Source organism: Spea bombifrons, chromosome 4 (assembly GCF_027358695.1).
Source record: "Spea bombifrons isolate aSpeBom1 chromosome 4, aSpeBom1.2.pri, whole genome shotgun sequence".
NCBI classification, from domain to species: Eukaryota; Metazoa; Chordata; class Amphibia; order Anura; family Pelobatidae; genus Spea; species Spea bombifrons.
The window spans coordinates 75296767-75319647 of NC_071090.1; the positions used below are offsets into that span (position 1 = coordinate 75296767).

Genomic DNA, 22881 nt, shown 5'->3' on the forward strand with positions numbered 1-22881 from the left:
CACTTATTAACACCTTGATGTCAAAACATTTAAACATTTTCACCAGGTCGTTGTTCAGTTGTACATCACTACAAATGATATATTACATGTTTTTCTTCAAGATAAGTAGTATGTGTGTGTACTAAGATGTATTAGGTCTCTGAAAACGCGGGGAAAATCATGTAAATGTCTTTGGAGCAAGGTACTAGGCCTTTAGGGTTACACTGCAGCACCACGGAACTAGAGACTCTCAGGGGGACTGATTTTAATGAAACCCTGCAGTATACCTTCTTTTGTTTGGTATGATAGATTATTATTATTTTTATATAGCGCCAACATATTCCACAGAGCTGTACAATGAATAAGCGGACGATAACAATTCGACTTACAGAAACATGGTAAGAACGGCCCAGGGCTGGACTAGCGATGACGAGGCGGCCCTGGCACCTCAGCGCCAATGATGGCCAATTACGCACGGCCATGCGCTACTTTTTTTTGTCATGTAGTATATAGTCAGGCATATCCATCTGCTGGACGCGTGCTGGAGCAGCAGATCAGATGCCACTTTTCAGGAACCCATATTAGTTTTGTATTTTAAACATTTGAACTTGGAATTTCAGATGAACAACGTCCATTGTGTAAATTGGCATTAAACGAGATGCCGATAACACCCACCAACTTCATCCAAACCTATCGCATGCTCAATCCTACCTTTAATTTTGTCCCCCTTATTGTGATAGGACAAATGCTAAAGACCCCACCCCATATTGTTTATTTCATTGTTTTAAAATGCACCTTCTTGGAACATTACATACACCGGGGAGTCATATAATTATTGTTTCACTGTATTGCACTAAATACAAATAATATATGGATTTGTTTAGAGTAGGGCTGCAACTAACGATTATTTTAATAATCGATTAATCGGCCGATTATTTTTTCGATTAATCGATTAATCGGATAAAAAAAAACAATATGCAAATTTTTCGTTTATTTAAAAGAATTTAATGAACTGGATGTTAAAAAACAACTTAAAATTTACATTAACATTCTTATTTTGTTATGATGTAATAAAAAACAATATTTTCAAAGTACAAGAACCCAAACACAATATTTATGAAACAAAATAACCCCAAACATTCTGAAAAGAGGTGGACTATTACTGTTCAAGAAACTTTGCCCCAGCACTTTGCACTTTGCACCCAGCACTTTGCACCCAGCACTTTGCACCCAGCACTTTGCCCCAGCCCTGGCACTTTGCATCCAGCACTTTGCACCCAGCATTCAGCACTTTGCACCAGCACTTTGCACTTTGCACCCAGCCCTGGCACTTTGCACCCAGCACTTTGCACCCAGCCCTGGCACTTTGCACCCAGCACTGGCACTTTGCACCCAGCACTTTGCACTGTGCCCCTGCACCCAGTCTCTAACTCTGCCCTGCACCCAGCCCTGCCCCCACATTCTGCCCTGCCCCCACACTCACACTCTGCCCTGCACCCACTCTGCCCTGCACCCACACTCACACCCTGCCCTGCATCCCCACCCCCACTCTGCCCTGCACCCAGTCTCCCACTCTGCTCTGCACCCACACTCACACCCTGCATCCCCACCCCCACTCTGCCCTGCACCCAGTCTCCTGCCCTGCACCCCCCACCCCCACTCTGCCCTGCACCCCCACCCCCACTCTGCCCTGCACCCCCACCCCCACTCTGCCCTGCACCCACACTCACGAACCGCTCTGTGCGAATGGAGCCACTCGCACAGAGCGAACCGCTCTATGCGAATGGAGCCACTCGCACAGAGCGGTTCGCTCTGTGCGAATGGAGCCACTCGCACAGAGCGGTTCGCTCTGTGCGAATGGAGCCACTCGCACAGAGCGGTTCGCTCTGTGCGAATGGAGCCACTCGCACAGAGCGAACCGCTCTGTGCGAATGGAGCCACTCGCACAGAGCGAACCGCTCTGTGCGAATGGAGCCACTCGCACAGAGCGAACCGCTCTGTGCGAATGGAGCCACTCGCACAGAGCGAACCGCTCTGTGCGAATGGAGCCACTCGCACAGAGCGAACCGCTCTGTGCGAATGGAGCCACTCGCACAGAGCGAACCGCTCTGTGCGAATGGAGCCACTCGCACAGAGCGAACCGCTCTGTGCGAGTGGCTCCATTCGCACAGAGCGATTCGCTCTGTGCGAGTGGCTCTGTGCGATCCGTGCACATAGACAGAAGAATACTTACCTCCGGAACGCGTCACATCCGTCACGTAGCTTGAAGAAGGCGGAGACTGCAGAGCGTGTAGCAGAAGCGGGGAACGCTCGCGGAGGTAAGTAAAAGGAGCCGAGTGCTCCAACAACGAATTGATCACTCGATTAATCGATAACGGAAATCGTTATCGATGATTTCCGTTATCGATTATTATCGATTTTATCGATTCGTTGTTTCAGCTCTAGTTTAGAGTTGTCCTTAAAGAATACAGGTGTTCATCTTACAATAAAAAAACAAACGTAAGAAGGTAAGCCATCCTCTGATACGTATTTGCATGGTATCATTAAATAATCTATTCTTTTGGGGTGTACACGTTTCTGGCAACATCAAGGTTTATTGACTAAGGTGGGAGCTGAAAGGTGAATTGTGGTTTCATCTTACCTACTTCACTAAACATTGCGAAAGGTGCAAGGAGGGCTGACCTTGCTCGGCCTTGAATAATGCACTATTCAATAGGCTTTCAAGATCTCTTACCAATTTAACAATGCATTATAAAGGTGAATTACAGTTGTAGCAGGTGGTAGCTACATGGAATAGCCTTCCAAGTGGTAGAAGCTAATACAGTGAGGCAATTTAAACATGCCTGGGATAGGGATACCTTGGAACCCTCTACCGGAGACTCTGGGAGAAGCACTGGTAGATAGAAACAGCAAATGAAACTGCATAAATAAAATACATTATTCTTCTAAATAAATGTTTTTTTTCAGTAACATAAATAATTTAGAGGTCACATGGTCAAGTATTGGGACCAACCACACCCCCTAAAACAAAGGTGTGCACATACATGTACAAATACTTTTAGGCAGTACATGGGTATGACAAATTGAAACAGTGTAAAGAGACCTCTCTGTATGCGTACCGTCTACCCGTGAAAAGGGCACGGGGGGAACAATAGCATGACCGAAAAGAAGCAGAAAGTTTTGTGATGAGAGTAGACAATGTGGGGGCATTGTCATGAATGGCTCTGTATTCTTGAATTAGGGTTCTCTGGAAACATAGAGTTTGATGGTGGATGAGAAACTTTTGGCCCATCTAGTCTAATTTAAACACTGAAAACTAAAAACTGGTATAACCACAATTTCATTTCTGCTGTCATTGCCACTAGCTATCCAGCCCAGCAGCTTGTCTGCCTTTTCCAATGCTTTTTTGCATTGCCTGCTTGCCTACCTTAAAGCCCTCAGAAACAATAACTCCCAAGTCCCTTTCTTCTGTTGTCACAGACAGCACAATACCCTAATACTATATTTTGCGTTCGCATTTATCAACATTAAAGAGCACCTGCCACAATCTCCACCATTGTTCTACTTTACTTAAATCATTTGCCATTTGGCTTATTCCATCAAGAATGCGTAGCCTGTTGCAGACCTTTGTATTTTTTATTGGGAGCGTGCAGTGAAGCACTGACTCATAGGTTAGATAAACTATTGTAAGCCTTGGCCTGCTGTCTGAGTGAAGCCCTCCAAATAGTAAATAAGTAGTGGCCATTGTAATCAGCAGGGTAAACATAGCAGGGGCCAAGGCAGGAATATTTTCAGAAAAATAACCTAGAGTGGTTATATACCAGAAACAAATCTTTGTCCAGTAAAAACAATTGTGCGTATATATATATATATATATATATATATATATATATATATATATATAATTACTATTATTAGTTATGATTTTATATAGCACCATCATATTCCACAGCGCTGTACTAATGGTAAACAGGGCATAACAAGGAATGCAATATAATAATAACAATTTGACTTACAGAAACAAGAGGTAATGAGGGCCCTGTTCAAACTACCTTACAATATATATACCGTATTGGCTCGATTATAGGCCGCACCCGATGATAGGCCACACCCTTAAAGTTTGGTGCTATTTTAAAGAAAAAATTATTTTTAAAGAAAAAATACACATTAGTGGAATGGTATAGCAGTATTTTACCTAATAAACAGGAATACATGTATTTTAACATTTTTGGTATCTATTATGTAGTTAGCTTAATACATATTATGCAATTATATACAATCATAAATTTGGAAAACCAATAGCCATTTTAACGTGCCCCCCCCTTAATTCATAATGCATATTGCCCTCTGCTCTCCTGATATGCTACTCTGCCCCCCACAGATATGCTTTATGCCCCCTAGTAATGCCACTCTGCCCCATAGAAATGCCCCCCGACCTACCAATGCACCCCCAGACTCCCTGGTGTCTAGTGAGGCAAGCCAGAGGACGTCTGCGCGATGCATGCAGACAACCTCTACTGCCGGCACTTCCGCTGGAGCTTCTATGATGGAGAAGTGCCGGCGGCGGAGGTTGTCTGCGCGCATCGCACAGGCGTAGACAACCTCCGCTGCCGCCACCTCCACCAGGGCTTCTGTGGTAGAGCCCCGGAAGGTTATATCACGCCGGTGCTCCGTTATAGAAGTGCCGGGAGTGGAGGTTGTCTATTCGCACCTGTCCACAGAAGCAACCAATCAGATTCCAAACTCTCCACCAAGGCTGGAATGGGCTACAAGACCACCGCCAAGCAGCTTGGTGAGATGGTGACAACAGTTGGTGCGAATATTTGCAAATGGAAGAAACACAAAACAACTGGCAATCTCCCTCTGTCTGGGGCTCCATGCAAGGTCTCACCTCGTGGAGTTTCAATGATCATGAGGAGAACTGGGTGAAAGTGTTGTGGTGAGATGAGACCAAAATCGAGCTATTTGGCATCAACTCAACTAGCCATGTTTGGAGGTGGAGGAATGCTGCCTATGGCCTCAAGAACACCATCCCAATCCTCAAACATGGAGGTGGTTACATTATGCTTTGGGGGTGTTTTTCTGCTAAGGGGCCAGGACAACTTCACCGCATCAAAGGGACCATGGATGGGGCCATGTACCGTCAAATCTTGGTGAGAACCTCCTTCCCTCAGCCATGGCATTGAAAATGGGTTGTGGATGGGTATTTCAGCATGACAATGACCCAAAGCACACAGCAAAGGCAACAAAGGAGTGGCTCAAGAAGAAGCACATTAAGGTCATGGAGTGAGCAAACCTGGTGGCCAACTACAAGAAATGTCTGACCTCTGTGATTTCCAACAGGGGTTTGCCATCAAGTACTATATCATGTTTTGCAAAGGGGAAGAATACTTATTTCACTGAGTAAAATGCAATTTTATTATATATTTGAAATGCGTTATTTTTTGTTGCTATTCTGTCTCTCACTGTTTAAATAAACCTACCATTAAAATTATAGACTGATCATGTCTTTGTCAGTGGGCAAACGTACAAAATCAGCAGGGGATCAAATATTTTTTTCCCTTACTGTATAACTTAGCAAATTGGATCAACAAACAGGCTGTGTAAGCCCCAGCCTCACTGGAGCAACAGTTTGTCCCTCACATACATCTCTTACTTCTTACATATGCCCCAGTCCACCTGGCTAGGAAGAGAATGCGCCTAAATTCTCAATACTCTTACTCCCTACCCTTAACACACACGCCATCATTTCAACATGGAGGCTCCTTCCTGCATGAGTTTGTGGATCAAAGGACCCATTAGCCTACACTTAGGTCAGATGTAACAAATGCCTTAGACGCCCATCTCATACCCTACTAAATAGCTTCTCTACATCAAATTCTCCGACACACTGTGGAGTGGGGGATGCATTGCCTTGTGGAGAACGGATTTCACAGACATTGATACTGACACCCAGATAGAAGTCATGAACGAGGCAGTGAAGATCTTAGTGTGCATACACAGACATGTGCTTCAAAATGCTCCCCTAAAATGAGGGCTTACAGTGGATATAAAAACAGGGAAAAGAAAAAGTGTCGGTGCGCTAATATTGCCAAAACCTCTCATTTATATTATGTTTATATATTTGTTGCCAACTTTATTAGGGTAAGAAGCGCAGACAGTTTTTGTTTCTTAGTGGATATAAAAAGTCCACACACCTGTTTAAATGCCAGGTTCTTATTTTGGTGCCTTCCACATAAACTTAGCCAGACCACTGCAAAGACACAAACCCTTCTCTTGATTTTATCAGCAACTGGGAAAAAGTAGTATTGTACACTCCACACCTCCAACTGTGGAAATGGCTTTGTCTCTCACTGAATTGAGTGAGCCTTACATAAGGAAATACACACCGAAGCCTTCTTTACACACTGGCTCTCCTATATTAATACCTTGGACCATCCTACCCAAACAATACTACTTTGGACATTTCAGTGGACGACACAAGGATGATTGCATCGTTCTTCCTAGTCCTCACAAAAAGGCAACACCAGCTCCTTTCATGCATACCAAGGGCATACGTGTGTTCTGGACTGCATTGATAAAGGTCTTCTTTCTTTGACTATGATATGAGATTGGTCTGCTGTGGGCAAACTAAGTTACCTGTTTTGGTGCCTAGTCATTACTGGAGTGCCAACCAGCTTGCTAACACCGTTACCTTTTCTCTCTTCAATATAAATCTGATCAATTGTAACAGGCAATAGACAATTTCGATGAATGTGACTTTTTATTTCTCAATATGGAAATAACACCAAATGCTGTAAACATTCCCTGTTGATAATTAATACAAAGATTTATAAAATAAAATAGTGGCTTACATTTGTGAATATGGTTTAACCCCTTCAGCACTGAGGATTTTTAGCGCACTAAATACTGTACATTAAATATTTTTTTCCATTTTTATCATATGTTGGTTTAATCAAGATCTCTCTTTTGCATGTTTGATGTACCCATACAAACTAGACATCCTTTTCAGGACAATTAGGGATTTCTTTTGAAACTGTAGAAACACATAAGAAAAGAATAACTATGAGTGCTAGTATGTAAAACAAAATATACTAAAGTATTTATTCTAAACATTAGGTGCCACTGCTAAATGATGACACAATTTATGATCAGCAACATCCCCTGACTACAGTAATACCCCACATAGGTAGTTTTTGCACAACTATCACTTTACAATTACCCTTTAGTGTACTATTTTTAATGCTACTAGCTTAAGGGGTTTGGGGACAGTGAAGGGATGGGATGGGGGACGATACTTGTAGTGATAGGGCAATAGTAATAAATCATTTTTTTTATAATTATTCCTCTGTATATATAACCGTGACCTTACTATATAGTGTATTTTTTTATTATTCATATATCATTTAAAAAAGAAGTTTGTTGGCTCCATAGCCTTGCATTGCTGATTGCAATGTGTGGGATCAGCCAGCAGGGTGAGCAATCAGAAATCCCCCAAGGTTCTAGCTCCTCCAGTAACCTTCCAGAGAGTGTGAGCATTGACACCTACTTGAAGGGAAAGCCTGGTCACATGATCGGGCATTCCTTTATAATTTGGAGCCTAAGCGTTTAAGTGTAAACAGGAGACATCTGTCTTTCACAGAAGTCTCAAGTGTACATTTAAACGTGGAATTTGATGTGACTGGAGGCAACAGATGGCTGCCGATTAGTTTAGCATCCATTTGCACTACACTACAGAGGAGAATCTACACTACCACCACGTATGGAAAACATGGTTGGTCCTTGCAAACCACATATCCAACACGTTGATGACCCTAAAGTAAATTACCATTTCCAATCTATGACATTCCACTGGAACCCTAGCGCGCTGAAAGATCTTAAAATTGTGTAAAACTATGGCTGCCCACAGTGTCTTAAGGATTTCAGCTTGTTGGAGACTACCAGTGCCTCAGGAGACCAGATGCAGTGATAAGCATCAGAACAGGTTGTGGCAGAAACAGGTCACACAACTTTAGAAATGTTGCTAGTAAATTATTTGGTACATTTTTAAATACCTACAAAAATTTAAGAATGACCCACAGTTAAAGGCCAGTTAGCTACAGCAGAAACTTTTCAAATATTCCTCTTGAGAACTGAATCAGGCACAATAAGTAAAACAAAGTGGCACAAAACAGACATCCAAATCTGAATAGGCAGCATCACATCCACCGCAGATACATGTAGAATGGCTGGAAATTATGTTTATGCAGTTGTATAAAGAAGCCACTTGCCTTGTTTTCTTCATAGTTGCATATTTGCAAATGCTTCCTGTACTTATTGATCAACCTTTCACAATGATGTGGGAGAATATTGACCCACTCAAACTGCTAACTCTAGGGCATTTGTGGGGTTTCAAGCATGATCTGCTTGTTTTTATACCTACCCCAACATCTTATGAGATTTATGTCTGGTTATTGACTAGACCATTCAAAACTTTCCAATTTCTCCTATGTAAGCTACTCTGATGTTGCTTGTGTGTTTTGGATCATCGGCTGATGGGTCAGTGGCCTGACTTTCTGTTGTCCAGGCCCTGATGCAAAGCATCCCCAAATCATGACACTTAACACCACCATGCTTGACTGTTAGCATGAAGGTCATAATGTTGCTGTTGCAGTATTTATGTCTGGCAAAAAAACAACAGGACGAATGTTGCTCAATGAGCTCTGCTTTTGTCTCCTGTGCCCATTGAACATTGTTCTCTTGGAAGCATTTTGAGAAGCAGAAGGCTTTTTGGCAAACTCTAGACAAGCATCCATGTTCTTACAGGGCACTGGTTCTCATTTTGCTACTGTACCATGATTTCAACATTTTCCTGATGTGGAGACATGAATGCCAAATTTAGGTCAGAGAGGCCTGCGGGTGCCTGGATTTCATTCTAGGGTCATTGTGACTCCATTTGCTCAATCTGACAGTTGTTTGTTGAAACCTATGCTGTACCACCATTTGTTCAACATGGCTCTGTTGGTGGCTTAGTGGAGGCCCTTAGCCATAGAAATTTCAGTTTAACAATTGGTAAAAATGTTTTTTGGAAGCTTGTGTGCTGACAGCTTCAGCCTGGTGGCAGGAGCCAACATCAGTAAGACTGGCCCACCTAAAGCAACCCAACCCAATAATCCCTTTAATTTGTGTTTAATTTAAACTGTGGGGGGTAATTTATTCACTCCTGCAGATTACACATTTAGTTAGTTTAACAGACAAATTAAACCAGCACCAAATTGTGGGAAAGCTATCAAAGTCCCTCTGTACCAAAATAAAATAAATTAATCATCTACATCGGCACACACAATCGCAAACCCGCAGCCAGAAGATGAACAAAAAATAGCAAGTTCTAAAAGTCTTTGTAAACTTAGAACATCCTAAGTAGTTTGTCCCCTTTACTTTGTTTAGTTAGTAAATCTGTAATTAGCCCCACCTCCAAGGAATAAAAAGGCTGTGTAGAAGTAAATGGCTTTGCAGTCATATACGTGATGTGCAATTGTGCTGCCATCTGGTGGTCATTAGGTAGACACAGTCGTCAAGAGATTTGGTTCACTAATCACCAGGGGGATGTGATGCAAATAAAACATGAAATTGCATCACCAGGAGGCCATGTGTTACTTGATAAAATATATTTGAGAGGGAAACTTTCATTAAACCCACTGCCTTCAAAAGGGGGACAGAGCACAAAAATTAAGATTGTCACACTAAAACAAGGACTATTGGCAGCATGAAAAGGAGTCGGGGTTTATCTAGTAGACTAGGCTAAGATAGAGCTAGAAAGCATATGCATGGCTTTATGTCTCCGCTGCCTGAAAACATTACCTTATAGAAAGACTAGTCCTGTGCAATATCTTTGAAATGTATTTTTAATCTGATACTAGTAATGAAAAAAAAAGTCCGGTGGGACTTCTGCTTTAAAGAGGAAAAGCTTATGCAAGTTTCCTGTAATAGCGAAGAGAAAGCTGCTAATCGATCTGTGTTTGCCAGTGTGAGATAAAAGTACGCCACCGCAAACTGTGTAAAATAAATGCGCTAGTAGGTTGCCAGCTTATCCATTGTGTCAGATAGTTAACATGCAGGGTTCATTCTCTGTGATGTCATAGGCGTCTCCAAAGAACAAATATACACAAATATTTTGATAAACAGGAACAGGCGAAGCGTTTAACATCATCTCCCATCTCCCTCATCTAGAATGCTGATACCGATGATGGGAGTTTTAGCCCTAAAAAGCTGGTGATGCAAAAGTAATGCCATACGACTGGAAAAGTATATCTTATGTATATATTACTTTGTTTCTTAAAGTTATTATGGAATTTACCAACTTTTTATGTATGCCTTATCTGCATCATTGTGTACCGCGTTCCTGCATTAGTGCAACACCGACACGGGATGGATGTGTGCGCATTTTTTTTGTTTTTAAATAGTTGATACGTTTATGATTTAGCTTGGTATATATGGGGGAATAATAGAACACATACATATACCCCAAGGTTACGTGTAAGCTGTTTATAAAGCAGTTAAAGCGCATATATATCCTTTACTAAGAATTTTAAATCTTGCCCACTACAGGGAATATTTAGTGTGATTATCGACAACCTATATAACTCATTGCTGACATAGGCAGCCATCTCCATAGACAAACACTTATAGTAGAATGGGTCATACCAAAGAGCTCAGTGACTACAAATGCAGCAGTGTCATAAGATGGTAAATGTATATTAATGGCATTACAGCAGAAAATACTAGGACCTTCCTGGATCCCATAGTGTTTTGATCCTGCTGATCTTGGCGGGAGTACTTATCTTCATGTTTGAAGCCCCTTACAAGTTTAGCCTTTATCACTTCCGCTCTACCACCTTCTCAGTAAATTGAAACATGCTTACATTACCTCGAACCCTCTAATTATTAGATTATGACCTGTTCTAACATTTCCCATCCTTTGAAATAAACATTCCTTCTGTATATCACATCTGCTCCTTCACTTCCAAGCTATAAATATTGCAGTTCTTTGGCCTTTCCTTATAGTTGTTAACCTGCAACCCTTTCACCACTTTTCTAGCCCTCCTTTGAACTCTTTCCAAAATGTCCACATCCTTCTAGAAAAGGGGTCTCCAGAATTGTACACAATTATCTAGCTGAGGGTTGACCAGAGATCTGTAAAGTTCCCTATTCAATAAGGAACCTATTTCTCCCCATTTGTTTTGAAGGCATCGGGAAATGTGAAGGTTAACAATAAAGTTTTTTTTGTTTTTTTTTTTAAAGCCTTTTATCCAAAACCTGGAAATAACACAGATGCATACAGTTGGTCTGAGCTCTAACTAGACAGAACTGTAGTCCTTTCTTTCCCTTTGAAGATTTTCCAACAGATATATGTTTGCATTCTTAGTTTTAACACTTTTGTGGTCCTCGTGTTCAGCTGTAATTTTTACCTCTCCCATTTAGTGTATCCGCACAAGGTATATATTGTTTTTTTTCTCTCTTTCTTTTCCAAACATGAAGGGCTTTCTTTAGATATCATTTTTATCATACCTGTATTCAAACTGCAAGGGGAGCCCACAGTTCTCTGCAGGGTCTAGAAAGACCCTCTCCATAACTTTTTTTTTTGTAAAGGATGCCACTATCTTGCAAGTGGCGCATGTGACTGCTCTCACAGCGTGTCCGGGGGTGAGTCCACTATTGAGGCATTTCAGTGATACGGTTTAACCTTAGGAGGCAATCATTGACTGCCTCCTAAGGTCTTTTAAATCAGGCGTCTACCGCCATACAGTATATGGCGGCCGTTGATGCCTCAGGGAGGGGCCACATGGGGCTCGTAGAGTAAATTTGGTGTGGCTGAATACCTCAACATCAAGGCATTACAGCAACACCGTTTAATTGAAGAAAGCAATCTTAGATCGCTTTCCAAGATTGTTTAATGCCATGACATGCCAGGCACGACATTGGTCGTTAACCGATTCTTTTTGCGTCACCGGTCATTAAGGGGTTAAACATTTATGTTTGGTATATCCTATCTTACTACCAAGACAGGAGTTGCCTATCTTATCTTTGTGTTAATAGGAAACGGACAGGGATAACAATCACGCAAGAACTGTTCTTCTATAGAGAAACACACATATTTAAATACGGAGATTTGATACATTTGGTATGACCCATGTGGAGGTCAGTCATAACCTGTATTTTTACTTCAATTTTGTACTAGTGTATAATATGCATCCCCAGATTAGGTCCCTGGCTGCTGATCATGAGCCTGATCAATGATCAGAAGCCTAAAGTGTAATTAATCAGATAATTAGGTTAGAAATTTTTAAAAATAAAATATAAATCTGTAAATCAAATCAGGCCACTGACATTGAACGGTGAACCCGATCATTAAATTGGTATTTTAGGTATCCTAAGGCACTAAATCCCGCCTTTATCCTTGATGTTTGTTAATAAAGCTACCATTATGTAACATATCATCTGCACTCATATCACACTGTACTTCACTTGTAATACCATTAAGCTGTCACGTACCGCACGTAGGCAGAAGACATTTACTGAAATTATAGACAAAGTATGCATTTTTTATAACTGCAAAAAAAGAACAGAAAAAAAAAATCAACTTCAAATCCTTTTTTGGAAAAAAGAAATTGCTACATAACAAATATACGTTACATCTTTATACAGACATGTATGAAAGGTGAGGAGAGTAACTGCAGAATTGTATTATCAATTCCACCTTCAACTTTGAGTGAGTCTGAGAACATTCTGTATACAATCAGTTCTTTTTACAACAAAGCAATACAAAAAAAACTTTATTGGAAAACGTCCAGAAAAGGTTAAATACATTTTTTCCTCCCGTTTTGTATTTTCGACACAACTTTCTCCATGCAACCCCCAATGGGAGGAGGGGTGCAACTTGTGGAAAACAAATGTTTACTTTAAAAATAAAACTAAAGCTCTCAGAGTGAGAGGCCGTTTCAAGTGTTGCATATCTTTCTTGGGATTTCAAGATCTGCATTACTATTCTCCGGGAAACAAAAGAAAAAATAACCTAAAGAGCTGAACTGAAACAAAAGTAACATTAAAAAAAAGGGAAATGGGTTATTGTAGTTAGGAGCTGTTTAAAGGGTTGTCGGAGGACCAATGACCTGCATAAAGAGGAGTAGCTGCTGGCAACTGATTTAGGTGTTCAGATCAGCAACTTGAACACAGCTGGGAGTCACTGGGCGATAAACAAGGTAACAATGTTTCAATCAGCATTCTGTGTGGGGGGGGGGACGGGGGCTGGAGACTTGTAACGTATTTAAAATATTATACCAGGCCAAAGTTACTGGATTACAATCCACAATAAACCCTTCTTTCACATTAGTATATTTTTTTATTCAGGGTAATTCATTGTTTGCTCATACACAACTATTTTTTTTTTCTTTTTTGCTTAACTAGTGAACATTTTTTTTTCTTTTTTTCATCTTGACATGCAATAACACAACTACTGCAGTTTTGGGACCCGACAATGTGCTGAGCATATTTTAAAACAAAGAAGACCTAACATTTTTAACAAAAGATCTGTAGATGTGCTGGACCTCTTACGCATATCTATGAGAGAATGCGAGGGTGTGTGTACTGGTATATCTAATATACACACATATATACTTACGTGGTCAGTTAAATGCATACATTGTATTTTGTGACCAGCATTGGGTAAACAATTAGTGGTTAACCAGATCTAAAATGCAGATGTGAAGTATTTTCCATATTTAAGATTAGTGTCTTATAAAAGAACAAAGTAACAGGGTTATGTACATTATGCACAGTCATGAGCTTTTACAGAAGCCAGCTATGACATCACAGTTGTGATATCTCTTCATGTGGTCAATTTACTTGAACCCTCCATGAGAAAATTGGAGAGTGGGAAAACAGGTAAAAATTTTAATTTAAGAGCTCTCTGGTTAAAACAAGTGATGAGCAGGAAATGGAAACATCCCAAGACAATGTTAACTTCTGTACCGCCAACGTGAGCAGCAATAAAATATAGTACATACAACATTACTACTGTTCTGGCAGCACAGTGTTTAACACCTGGACATCTGCATTGGAGGTAGCCAACCAACAGCTAGCTAGATATTGCTGAAACGCAGTCCTCATGATCCTCAGCCAGACATATGCTGATCTAGGAACACAAGAGTTGTAGCTCTACACCAAGCAGGAGAGCTGCTATTATGTCTTCATCTGTCCTATGTTACAGGAAGCTGTAATCCCTGCTGTTAACCTAGGGATATATTTTGGCCCTTGGAACCTTTTGGCCTAACATCTACCAAATCCGGGTGCCACTGCAGGAAAAGTGATGAAATTAAGGCAACCGAAACACCAGCTCCAAGCGGTCATTCCTAATAAGTGACAAACACAGAACTATATACCTTGTTGAGTCCAGTAGATCTCATCCCAAGTAAAAAAAACAAAAAAAACAAAAAAAAACAAAACGTTGATAACTTTGGAGGTGAACTATGCCGGTTTAACTTTTGATATTTGGAAGAGTTTATGCCTGAGGATGTGTCAAGGAGGAAGTCCACAGACGTTATAGAGATGAGTGATGGAGTGCATTAACAAGACAAAAACAAATGTATCATTTTGTAACTTTCAAAACAACTTTTAACTAGAAGTCTGTTGCCGAAAAATGTCCCCCAAGACCCAGAGGGTTTATTAAAAGAACAAGTGTACAGTTTCATCTCCAACACTTTGCGAAAATAAAATCCCTACTTCTGCGAAAGGCAATGCTGAATAAATACAGCCCCAAAACGTTGTCTCCAAATGGTTGCAAAGTAGACAGCTTGTGAAAGGGCAATGGTTGGGTTTTCTGTGTCTGGGAGTTGAGTTGAAACCTGGAGGGCTTAGCTGAAAGCTGTGGCCATAGAAAATGCTCAACACCATTCAAATGATGCACAGACTCATTCCCGGGTGTGTCTTGTGATCCCGTCACAGGACGCAGATTATACAGGGACCTCCAATGAAATCATTTCCTATGAGAGAGAGGATGGAACACAACATTATGGTATCAGGGGGATTCTGGGTAAACAGGAACAGCAGTTACATGTCAATTTGATGAGGGAATGCAGGGACTGCTGGTGGCATGCAGGAGGACAAGAGGCGGTGTGAAGAAAGATGAAGGTACAAAAAGTATATAGAGGAAAAATCAGTGCAGTGAGAGGTCGAGAAAACTCTGGGCACAGGTGTAGATGGAGGCTATAGAATGGCTGTGCAGGAAAATCAAAATCATGTGGCTGGGGGTGCAAACTGGCAGGACAGTAAAGGCAACCGAGAAGTAAGAACCAAAAGGATGGTTGTACATGGTGGAACTTACCGCTCTCACCTCCTGGGGGGCGGGTATAGTGAAGGTGCTGAACCTTGCTGACTGGCCACAATGGCCGTGGAGGACAAACCTAGAAGATGAAAAGAAAAAAAAGCACATTCAGCTCAAGGAAGCAAGGCACATTATTCACGTTCAATATTTTAGCCGTTTTCTTTTTTTAAAACTGTCCGCGATAAAGGAAGTTTATTGGGACAAATGAAATAAAACTGGCTTTTGTCAATGTAAGCATACAAAGCTGTAATTTGTGCTGAAGGAGAAAATATTTCCTGCCCTTCCCTATTAAACAAATACTAAAAGTGCAACTTGTATTCTAAGTCATTGATTGTTACAGTAAGCACACTGTGTCTTAAACTGCAGACCAGCTGTGAACAAAAGCACTCCCAGGGAAACTGCAAACTCAAGTCATGAATAATATATCCCTGAAAATGGAAAAGTAAGCATTTGGAGGCTCAAATTACTCATTGGTCAGTATTACATGCATTTAAGATATTGCTTTTAAGAATATCTATCAAATTTAAAATCACTTTAGTTTTTCCTCTTTAAATACAGTGCTAACAACATTTAAAAGGAACATTCATGCCATCGTGTGCACTTTAACATATATGGTAGCTGCGTAAGAGGAGGAGGTGGAATAGCTGTACTTTACCAGTGGCATAGGGCAATTGGTACTGTCCAGGGAGCAGGGAATAGCCAAGGTGATGATGATGGTGGTGTGTGGACATTAAGCGTTGTGAAGGAGAAGTGCGAGGTCTTTCGGAATTCCTGTCCCCTCCTCTGTCAGGGGCTCCCATGCTGCTGCAACCTCCACCTGCCGAGGACCCTCCGGGCATATTGCATCCCCCTCGATCACGCTCTTGCGGAGATTTATCTGCAATCTGCACAAAGGCAAGGAAGTCACATGTCATGTTTACCTTTATATGAACACAATCATGAAAAACTACTTTGCTTGCCTTTTTATATTGTACACCTGCCTGCTAAGTAATTGGGTGGCAACGTCTGATTCCTCTCTTCTAAAAATATTGCAGTGGCATTGCATTTTATCTTTATTTTTACCTTATGTAAATTAATCTACAGAACAATAATGTATTTCAACTACGCATTCTCGAATTCTTTATCATTGTCACAGAACTTTTCCTGATTTCCATGGTTATTACCCCTCCATGCTCGGACAACTCACTGTGGGTGACTTGCTCTTGTAATGGCTCGCATGTTGCTGTAAGATATCCAGAGCTTTGGATTCAGAGGTGGGTTTGCAGCCGACACTCGGACTGGCTCGGGACTTCTCAGACTCCTCACTGCCGGAGACCTTGTTACCATATGGGGAGAAAGAGTAGCTGGAGGGGAGATAAGAACCTGGATGGAAAAAGAGGAGGGGTTAAAACACATAAGTTAAAACACATTATCATCATTACAAAAGGAGTTTACATACCACACGCAAATTTAAACATTCTAAGGCTGTTTTGCCTTGCATTATTTAACCCCTTAACTACCAATGACGGCCCAGGCACGTCAGACACAAACGGTCAGGTAACTACCAATGACGTGCCTGGCATGTCATTTCATTAAACAAGCTTATAAAGTGATCTACGATCATTTTCTTTGCTTAAACAGTGTTGCTGTAATTTCTCAATGTCGAGGCATTCAGCAACACAGATAGGCATCAGGGGCCATGTCTGGCCCCTCCCCGTGGGCGACAACATCCGCCATACACTGTATGGCGGCGGAAGGCCGTTTTAAAAGAGTTTAGGAGGCTATCAACAACCGCTGAAATGCATCGAGAAAGCTAAAAAAGCGGTAACATTTAAAAATTATGCAGTGATGTCACCATCAGAGGAACCATCCAGACTGACCAAAATGGGGGGGGGGGAGGCGCACTTCCCAAATGTGGCCTTTTAGCCCCCAAACAAAAAAAAAATTACCACCACAAACTTTGGCAAAGGCTGGTGGTGGAATTTCATCCATGGAAAGGGCTAAAATACCAGCAATTGAAATAACTTGGGGTGTCGAGTTATAAAATTATATGGTTTCAAAGATGGCCCTATTAGTACATGGGGGCAGTAAGACCAGATGTCTGCTCCAAGCACACTTCCTAAATGTGGTGTTTTACCTCCCAAACCCAACAAACCCATGTATCACTGTACTTGGGAGATGTTGCTGAACACATATTGGGGTTTTGTTTGAAAGTGCCATACACCAGGAGCTGTAAATCCATACCTGAAGCACCATTTTTGTGATAAAAAAAAACCCCACAAAATAAATTACTACCAAAGTTTGACAAAGGGAATGAGTGCATGAAAAGGGTTAAATACCAGCATTTGAAATACCTTGAGGTGTCTAGTTTTCAAAAATATATGGTTTGGTGGGGTAAATTGCATTGGCCGGCTTTAAAGATACCCAAAATAGCACATGGGGCAGAATGACCAGATTATTTTTTTATCCCCACCCTCACAAACATTGCCTGAACCAATCACTAACAATCAAGCAACTTAATATCGCACATACAACACATATAACATAACAGGGCACGATAAACACAAGGTGTGTAATCTCTAAACTATGAGTTTGTTTACTGTTCTGCGTAGTTTTGTTTACCTGAGTAGTTCTGCATCATGACGGCAGGCATTCCTCTGTAACTCGGGTGATTTGGGTCATAGGCCTGACTGTACGTGTAACCGTGGAGATAGGGGATATAGGACTGGTGCTGAGTGAGGGGTGAGGAGACTGGCACATGAGTACTGGTGCGTGGATCCTTGGGCAGCACTCTCAGGTCCTCTGTTTGTTGTGGTCCCTTGACATCCCCACTCCCGGTCTCTTTGCCATCATCCTTTGAAGACGCTTCCTTAATTCGGTTACGCTCCTCCTTGGCTTTTCTCTCCCGCTCCTCTTTCCATCTCTCATCATCAGCTTTCAAGGCATCGGAGTACTTGGGATAAACATATGTCCACATGCGAGATTCTGCTTCCTGCTGCATATTTCAGGATGAACAACACAATATTAACCACAGATACTCCAAAAGTCTCAGCACCCAGGGCAGGAGACAGAAGTGTTTAACAGGAACGTCCCAACATATATTACTTGGCATGTTACTAGCACAATTTGTATTCTTACATGATATACACTCCTGCACATTCAATTATAGTTGCTCTTAATTTCCTCTTTGTATATCTGCAGCACACAACCATTAACATACATTGCTGTTTTTCTGCACCTTTTTGTCATGTTCTGCTAAAGGTCTGTTATTGACCTTAGGCTTTCCAAAATGCATTTTATTTTTTAATCTGTGAGTTTTAAAGCCTTATTAGGTTTGTCTTTAATTAGGGCAAGCCTTTTCCCGAACAATTCAAGAAAGAAGGATATCGGCAATCATGCAACATGATAGACATTTAATACATATCCTTTCCAAAACGTCCTCCTCTTGTCCCAACGTTTCTCCTCATTTGAAATAAATAAATAAATATTAACCTTATATGTTATACCCCTGGTATCTCAGCCTAATCTATTTACTACACTGCTGACTCCTTATACTGCCTTATCGCAAACAACGGAATGGCTCAGTCTTAGGTCACACAGGGTGACACACTGAGTTCTGAAAGTCTATGGAACAAAGGATTTTATTTGACAAGTGTGGTGTTTGAGTCATCCAAAATATCAAGACTGACAATAGTGGCAGCCTCCAAGTCTGTGGGAAGTTGATTGGGACAAACTATGCTAAATGAAGCTTTCTTCAATGTTAAACTGTATTGGTTTATAGACCACTGTATTTAATGCACAAAGAAAATATTACACACAATGTTACATAATACAAGGTGAGGTAATTAAACTGCAAACCTATGTTTAGTAAATACACTCTCTGTAACCCCCACCCCCAAATGAAGTCACCCACAATAAATCAAAAAGGTTACAGAACCTTCCATGGTGGTTTCCGACCGGATCAAATGGACAAGATTTGAAAACCACTTGTCTACGTTACAATCTCACAACATTCAAGAGAAAAATTGTGCTGAATACTAATACTTACTTGTCTGTACCACAGCACAGGATCCAGACTGGCTTGACGATTGCATTCTCCCCCTGGTTTAGCCTCTGATGCTTCCTTCCCTGAATGTCCACCTGCTTCAGAAACTTTTGCTTTCAAGCCTTCTGCTTGCTGCACAGGCATCTTAGAGTCCTCTGGTTTGGGAATAATCACTGACTTGCTTGCATCCGGTCCAGCTCCTAGGTCCTTACCCTTGCTTGGTCCTGTCTTTCCTAAATCAGTTAGACTTGGGGCCTTTGTTAGTGTTGGAGGAACTGATGACTTGTGCTTCCATTCTTCTTTCAGAGATGCCTCCCTTTCCCTCATGGCCATTTCTGCCTTCTTCTCCATATTGCGTTGTTGCTGCTGTTGCTCAAGATTCTGTCTCTGCTTTTGATGCTCCTCAAACTGCTGTCTGTATGCTGGGTTGGTGCTAAGCAAGTGAGCATGATAACCTTGATCAGTGTAACCATATGGAGGCACATAGGCATACTGGTTGTAATAAAGGGACTGCATGTACATATTGGGTCTTTGCTGGATTACTGAAGGCTGTTGGCTTGTGCTACATATCTCTGGCTTTTTCTCCTCAGGTGGCTCAGTTTTCATCTTTACCTCAGTCACTTCCATGTCCTCCTCTTTTTTGACCTTGGGAGGCTGATTTTCAGGTGTGGCCTGGCCAGCAGCATTAATAGCACCAGGACTGGAATGCGCATAGTTGGGAGAATAGTATGTTTCAAAGCTCTGGTAATATGGGGACTCTTTGCTTTGTGGTTGAGGTGGGAAGAGGGATTTCTTGGCACCTTCCTTAACCAGCTGCTCTGTGTCTTTGACTTTAGAGCTGTCCATTTTCCCCTCTCCATCCTCCCCTGCATCAGATATGTCAGAATAGGCTGGACTGTTTGTTTTAGCAGAAGTTCCTTCAGCTCCATTTTGGGTCACAACATGTAGAGGAGTCATTGGCTGCCCTGGGCTAGGATTGTCCATTCGGCTTGAAGTTCCCCCTCCTCCAATGGAAGGGCTGGGAGCATTGTCTGAGAAGCTGTAGATTTTGTCAGCCTCTGCCTTTATACTAGCCAGGCGGCTTTGGTGAGAATCAGAGCCATTGAGGAGTCCATCACCTTTCACAGCTGAATCACCCCCCGATTCCGCATAGGGGCTTTTCCCATCCTCTGAGCGACCAGGTTTGATAGCGGTTGCAGGGCTTTCTTCCTCCCTCGTCTCTTTCTTCTTCTTATCCTTCTTTTTCTTATCTCTGGATGGGGTTAACGACGGGTTAATATTGGACGGCTCCCCCATTACTGTTGGTTTTGGCTGAATGGGCTTAAGCTGGGGACTTGTAGGCATTGCTTGAACCACTGTTGTGGTAAGCCCAGAAGAGGAACCTGGACTTGAGGCAGTAAAGGTGGTGGTCTGGATGGTATACATTTGCTGGGGCACTATGGCCGGGGCAATGGGGCGGGCAGACTTTACACTCTTAGAAGAAGGCAACTTCTCCGATTTACTAGTACCACCACTTTTCTTATCTCTGTCTGTCTGTCTCTTTTCCTGAGACTCAAACCCATCATTACTGGTGTCATCAGCTGCTAGGGTTCCATCTTCTGAGCCATCATTTGAAAGTGCCCCTGGGTCCATGTCTCCTTCTGTACTTAACTTCTTTTTGCACACCACCTTTCCACCAAACTTGGCAGAGAGGGTGGGACTATGTGGCTCAACCAAACGGGCTTTTGGGGTAGCAGAACGGGCCGGAGAAAGGGAACCCTTTTGGGACACAAAGGCCCCATTGCAGCCTCCCATATCTAGGTGAAGACTAGGCTCCTCTCCACACTCACTGTCACCATCTGCCTCTGGTTTACTGTCATCGTCTGTGTGTGCATGAGCCTGATGATACTTCAGGCCATTTATGTGCTTGTATTTCTTGTTGCAATTTGGGTGAGGACAGTCTATTAGGATTGGAGAAGAGCAGTTCCTGTCTAGTGTGGTGGGTTCCACTTTGACAGTACTCAGTGGAACAGTTAAGGGAAGCGACACAGACCCTGGTGCTGAAGAAGAGCCCATTGAATTCGTACGAGCACGTTTACTCCCTTTGGAATCTTCTGAGCTGGAGGTCAGTTCAAGGTCAGAAGGGGGTTTGCTCTTACGCTTGCTAGCTGAAGAAGGGCTGGCTTTGATGTCTTCAGCAGTGCCACATGGAGGAGGACGGTGCTCGCCTGAGTTCTGGCTGCCGCGCCTCCCTTTGTTGTTGGCTCCAGCTCGGGTCTTGCTGCTGCTACTACTGCTGCTACTAGCACCTTTGCTGTCGGGGGCTGGAGTGGTGTCTGCAATGGGAGCATTGCTACTGGGTCGCATGCGTTTCCCCCTCCCCCGTCCGTTCCGCATCTCCAAGTCACTGGTGGGAGAGTCGCAGAATCTGGAGGGGGAAAGGGGACAAGAGGAGAGCATCAACATTAAGAAAATAAATTAGCTTTCCAGTGTCAGTACCATCAACAGGGCGAGAGGGAGCGAGGGCGAGAGGGAGCGAGGGCGACAGGGGGCGAGGGCGACAGGGGGCGAGGGAGAGAGGGGGCGAGGGAGAGAGGGGGCGAGGGAGAGAGGGGGCGAGGGAGAGAGGGGGCGAGGGAGAGAGGGGGCGAGGGAGAGAGGGGGCGAGGGGGCGAGAGGGAGAGAGGGGGCGAGAGGGAGAGAGGGGGCGAGGGCAAGAGGGAGAGAGGGGGCGAGGGCAAGAGGGAGAGAGGGGGTCACGCAAAATGCCAACATAGTCTATTGGCTTAAGGCATTTTGCACATTCCTTTTAAATCCTGATTTAAACTGGACTTATTTTGTTATTAATTTTAAAGGGATTTTTGTTTGGTAGGTGAATATTTCAAAACACTCACCGGGGTGGTGCCCAGTCATGTCGAGTGCAGTCCAACAGCGTGCCAACATAGGTCTTATTTCTCCAAGTCACATTCACAACCAGCATTCCTGGAAATGAGAATGTGTGTTACACCAATACAGGAAGACTACAGACAAATCAGCAGTGCGGATTAAGCCAAAAGATTGTCAACAGACTGAGGTCTCCCTCCCGGGACTGGCCCAGGACAAATCTGCAGCTTGGTCATGGTGGTGGTTTAGCAAAAGGGAGACAGAACAGCAAGTCAGAGAGGTGTCTCTTGGAAACATGGTGCAAGACATGTGGAGGTGTTAAGAGTGACTACATTTCCTCAACATTATGAACAATTGTGGAAACATGACATCCTGAGTATACAAAAAAAGCAATTATTTTTTCTTGATTTATTACACCACTCACGCGGTCCTGTACAATTAGATCATCAACAATGTGTTATATAATCAAAACCTCTACCAAATTAGTAACAATGGTGGCCCTCCTGTTTAATTCTGTTAATATAAAACAGAGAAGAAAGCTATACATAAGCAAAATATCAATAAATACAGCAGGGCAGAAGAGACTTTTAACATGGTTTAATGGTTTGTCAGGGAGGGGGATCAATCTTTGAGACTCATATCTGTGAATAATTCTCTT

The 22881-nt window shown here is 42.4% G+C and overlaps 1 protein-coding gene across 2 annotated transcripts in view; it reads right to left on the reverse strand.

Moving 5' to 3' along the window:
• Nucleotides 1-13418: 13418 nt before the first annotated feature.
• Nucleotides 13419-22881, reverse strand: part of ZNF609 (zinc finger protein 609) — a 42120-nt gene continuing 32657 nt past the window's right edge. The window contains exons 4-10 of one of the 2 annotated variants that reach the window (XM_053461992.1): nucleotides 22235-22322; nucleotides 19365-21693; nucleotides 17939-18311; nucleotides 16524-16699; nucleotides 15993-16221; nucleotides 15338-15416; nucleotides 13419-14996 (exon numbers count right to left, since the gene is read on the reverse strand). In XM_053461992.1, coding sequence (XP_053317967.1) covers nucleotides 15343-15416; nucleotides 15993-16221; nucleotides 16524-16699; nucleotides 17939-18311; nucleotides 19365-21693; nucleotides 22235-22322 — 3269 coding nt within the window. In that variant the 3' untranslated portion in view covers nucleotides 13419-14996; nucleotides 15338-15342. Of the gene's footprint in view, nucleotides 14997-15337; nucleotides 15417-15992; nucleotides 16222-16523; nucleotides 16700-17938; nucleotides 18312-19364; nucleotides 21769-22234; nucleotides 22323-22881 lie in introns of both variants that reach the window. The other variant, XM_053461991.1, reaches the window with a different exon arrangement.